Source organism: Hyposmocoma kahamanoa, unplaced genomic scaffold, assembly GCF_003589595.1.
Source record: "Hyposmocoma kahamanoa isolate Upper Pololo Valley unplaced genomic scaffold, ASM358959v1 98656, whole genome shotgun sequence".
In the NCBI taxonomy this organism is placed as follows: domain Eukaryota; kingdom Metazoa; phylum Arthropoda; class Insecta; order Lepidoptera; family Cosmopterigidae; genus Hyposmocoma; species Hyposmocoma kahamanoa.
Window position 1 is genome coordinate 3835 of NW_020655631.1, and position 5032 is coordinate 8866.

Consider the following 5032-nt stretch of genomic DNA (forward strand, 5'->3'; position numbering starts at 1 on the left):
ATACTAAATGAGATAGATAAACACTTTATTCACTGAAATAACACAAATACAGATTAAGCATAAAAGAAAAATCTAACATGATTGTCAAAGCAGTGAAAGGGCGCTGACTCAGCATATGCCAAAGTTTCCTAAGGCGCTGGTTTTCAGTCAGGACCAACAAGAGGGATTAAGTTATTTGAAAGTAAAAACAACGACTATGCGTACAGTTATACATTGCCAATAATAATAAACATAGTAAAGTGTAAATAGTGCATCTAAAACAATCTATTTGATATGTAAATGCATGAGCGAGTGTGAATATAATTACAGCTGTAGGAGTAAATTGTGATTGTAAAGGGTTTTAATGTTGTATAATATATTTAGTATACATAAAATGTGAATAGATCAAAGCAACAACAAATTCGATTCTAGACAGACTACGTAAAACAACAAAAATATACTACACAAGTTTTTGTTTTGCACTAGACCAGTTTAACTTAAGCTTTGGTATGATGGACGAAAATTGAAAAATTACATATTTAATATTTAATTGCCGATGAAATATGATTCCGTTTGTTTTGTAGACGTTTTGCTGTTTTTCCCACACCACCGAATGGAACAGTATGCCATTGTTAGAGATATTCATTATTACAATAAATACAGAATATTTTTGGGCGTACGTTATTGGCGCTGTACTATTTCAGCTTTCTAATTTGTGATTTCAGCGCAAACGAGAGTTGATATTTAAAAGTGATGTAAGGCCCATTTGCCTGGTGAGTTGTCAGGGATAGACGGCACTTATTTCGCCTCTATTTCTGATTATTTATTTGCTAGCTTCACGGAACGAACGTTCTGTTTTGTCTTACAAATTTCTTTTTATTAAATTTCTTTAACAGTGTAATAGTAATTAAAGAATACAGTACATAATTTGACCATCTTTTATTGGGCTAAAAACCGATATAAGTTGCAGTTATTAAGGGCTCTTGTGACTTGTTTCAATGTGATAGCGTTTGGTCGTTTTTTATTTAACGCAAAAAGTAGCACTTTACAATGTATTTAATTATAATTAAAATCAACAACGTAAGTTTTAATTTGCTTCGCCTTAAGACGAATCAACAAGCCGTCGTCATGAATATCTTCGTCTTCGTCATTAGACTTTTCCACATTGTTAAGTTCTCCATATTCTTCATTAAAGTTCACTGAAAATCCGTTCTCTTTATTCCAAGACCACTTCCTCTTTTCATCTACCCATAAATTGGCAGCTAACATCGTTTCGCTCGCACGTTTGACTGTGAGACCTTTAAATATCGCATCTAGATTGACCTCTACTGTAGTGTTCTCCTGATCTCCGATCTCCAAATAGTTTTCCAGCCTCAATAATAAAGACTTCTTTCCCCAAGGCTCAACAGTTAGCAAATGCACACCTTTGGGCAAACTATTAGCCCAAGAGAACGCCTTGCTAGGCAACTGCAACCAATCTTGCAGACTGAATTTAGTTGCATCAGCTATCAGAACTATAGGTTGCAAATGGAACTGCAAAACCTGCTTCTTTTCTTCCATGCAATCAACTTTGCTCTCTGCTTCAGACAAAAACAATCTATGTCTACCTCTTACAACCAAACCCTTTCCATTGGCTTCTTCATTTAGTGCTTCTCCTACTCCAAACGCGTCATCATGTAACAGCCTTCTATGTAACATAATTTCAACTTCGCCTTCAGAAAGCGAAGTACCACCTTGAGCTCTATCTGTCAGAACTGCAAATTTATGTTTCTCATCGTTTATGTAAATTTTGTTGGTAATAGGATAATAATTTCCAGCTATTGGTTCTTCTACAGTCAAGTCCCATTGAGGTCTCATATTTAGTTTTCTTTTCATAGCCTGTCGACCATTAGAATCCGTGTAAAACTCCCCATTATTAGCCAAATCTGTCAAATATTTGACAACGAACTCCTTCCCTATATCATCACTAACATCTATAGGACCAACGACCCATTCTGTCTCCAAGAAGTTAAGCCCATCGTATAACCTAAAAGTACTATGGACATTTTCAGCAACATTTATCCTCAATTCTTTCACAACAGGCCCTGAAGGACCTTCAGAAGTGTTGAATTTCAATGATATAGACTCAGTACCGTTAGGTCTAAATATATAAGCCCCTGAGCTGCGGTTTGTTGGGACTGCATTGTTTCCTAGAGCACCGGGGTAGTACGAGAACTGGACGGCAAATTGTATTTCTGTGCCATCCTTTCGAGTCAAGCGGGTTATTTCTCCATTGGGGCTGACGTGGAGTTTAATGTGCTGTAAAAGAAAATTTTAGTTAGTAAAGACACTACACTGTCTCAGACCAAAACACTGAAATGTTGTAATGTACTCCATCACACGTGGCCAATGCAGGTCGCCGATTTCACAAGTATTTTTTTTTATGATAACTACTGATGGGACTAAAAAGTCGTGCGGCTGGCGGTAAGCAATACGCCTGTTCATAACAGTTAACAGCAATGTCACTCAGGGGCGCAAACTGCAAAGATCTGAGGGGCACTGCAACTGCGTCTGTCACCCTGAGACATAAGTCCACACCCTTAGAAACTTTATAAGTCTTCTAAGTTTTGTATTTGGTTTCCTCATGGTCTTTGAGTCACCATAACAGCAAATAATCATTAATTAGTAATCAAAGCACATGACTTGAAAACACTCAGTGCAGTGCTTGATCCATTATACCTATTTTATTTAATGGACGCAAACCTTAATCATGATCTTATTTTAAGAGGTTGACTGTAACACCAATTATAAGTAGCCTTTAAGTAGTTTTAAGTAAGATCCTTCAGTTTAAGTCTTCAGCATTTCAGGAAGAGTCTTTAGTTAAAAATATTAATTATCCAGGACACGAAAAAGTCTCAACAATATTAATCAAATGTAAATGTCAGATCCTTCACCATTTGTCAATTTTGTTTGTTTTGGACATCATAATAGAATGTCATCGTCGATTGCATTGACGGAGCTAACACTTTATAAAAAACAATAAAATAAACTAAATATGCCTTATATGCTACATTAACTAAAGTTAATGTTATGTCTGTCATTCTCTGTCACTATTTTTCATAAATAAATTGTTATTTTTCTTAAGTGATGACATATTACAAGAAATCTTACCTCATTCTCCAAATAAGAATTATCAGAATAACTGTTAACCACCATCGGATCATCACCTAACATCTTCATGTCGTCATCAATAGCCGTCCTCAACTTGACTTGGTTGAGTTTCTTTTTCTTGTGTTCTTGAATAATTTGAACCAATTGATCGATCTCTTTTGTTCTATCAACATCGTCGTCTATTATGGAATCGTCGAATACGTTTATATTATTACGTCTAGACTCGTATATAGGCGTGAATACAGTTTTCCCATGCTTCGCCTCGTCTAGGTTTGCAATATCAATCACAGCCCTTTCTTTGACATCGCTCCAATATTCATAGTCATTAGGATTTTTAACGTCGTAAGCTGAGCGTTTGTTACGATTGGTTTTTCTTATGTAGAATGTTTTGTATGAGACTGGGTGGAGTTTGGCGATGAAGAAGATTTCGTGTGTTGCCCCCGATTTGCGAGTGGGTATTGATTGGACCACAACAGGTATGTCGACTAGCTGCGATGTGATCTTATCACCTGAAACATTTTGCATATATGTTATGCGATTATTTGTGAACCGATTGTGACAGTGGCGGATTTGCCCTAAGACCACCCCCCGGACCTAGGGCGGCCAATCGTGACAAAAAATTCACTAATGATAACAACAAATAACTCAAACCACCTAAATATTCTAAAGGCTCACGCACATTATGGCGGGCCGCATTGTACCGCAACGTATAACAATAATATAAAATATAGATATGTCTACCAGTAGGTGTATGAGTGCTGAGAAAGGGGCGACTGGTACTGACTACATGGCCTGGGGCTTAGGGCGGCTAAAGACTGCAAATCCGCCACTGTACAATCCAGTAGCAATGATTCTCTTGGTGCTGGAAAGAGAGTACCTCAGTGTTGGCCCCATTTTAACTTAAACCGCAAATGAAAATAAAATAAATATTACGTTGTTTATATAGGATTGCATAAGCAGCACGCACCGACAGGAATAAGACAAACATGCATAAACTCGTTCGACGTTATCTCATTCGACGCTCAATCGTACTCAACAAGTAAGAACAAGTATTCTATGAACCAGCCGATTGATACAGGAATGCACAAATCGGGTTATTTAACAAAAACTTGTTAAAACATGATTGCCCGCGGTCTGTTATCTGCGAAAATTACCTATCTAGGAATACTAATAACTATTAAAATGCGAAACTGTGTCTGTAGCCTTTTTATTTGTTTGTTTGTGTCTACACAACGCATTTTAACTTGCAGAAAATGTTTCAGCTCTAAGTGTGACAAACTAGGGGATGAATTCGGTTTCACCCACTTTTTGATAACAAATTTTAATAAAACTTGGCAAATAGATGCAATTCCACAAACTTCTGAGGTTGTTTTTTTTATAAAAAAGTTATATATTTTTATTTCTCTTATGATTCTCTTTCACTGTGCGAAATTCCCTGCCTGCAGACTTATTCCCTGAACGCTCTAACTTTGGATTTTGTCAAGGCGACAATGAATAGGCATTATTTAGATATGCATGCTTCATCGTCGACCTGTCAGGTGAGATGGAGCTCAAATGTCATCTAACTTATTATTTTTATTAAAAAAAAGCTTTATTTTTTGTTTTTAAACCTACTGAGTACATTTGAAGACCTCTTCAATACTGTAATATGTAATGCGCCCTCTATGGGAAGAAAATCTCTGTTTTTGTGTATATTAAATTCATTTTAAGTCAGATCTGTATTTCACTGTAGGTGCGATATGACTCGACCTACAAATCTGTCATTGGTACAACAAAAAATGAACGGTAGAGTAAAAATATATGTTACATGTATAAATTGCAAAAAGCTACGCGAGGGGCTCTAGTACTTTTATGATATAAACTTCGATAACGATGTAAACAAAACTTTCGAAAGAAATGTCAA

General features: G+C 36.3%; 1 protein-coding gene across 1 annotated transcript in view; it reads right to left on the bottom strand.

The window, feature by feature from the left end:
* Positions 1-633: 633 nt before the first annotated feature.
* Positions 634-5032, bottom strand: part of LOC113238875 (lysosomal alpha-mannosidase-like) — an 8648-nt gene continuing 4249 nt past the window's right edge. Inside the window, exons 3-4 of the mRNA XM_026475727.1 lie at positions 3130-3638; positions 634-2277 (exon numbers count right to left, since the gene is read on the bottom strand). Coding sequence (XP_026331512.1) covers positions 1036-2277; positions 3130-3638 — 1751 coding nt within the window. The 3' untranslated portion in view covers positions 634-1035. The remainder of the gene's footprint in view (positions 2278-3129; positions 3639-5032) is intronic.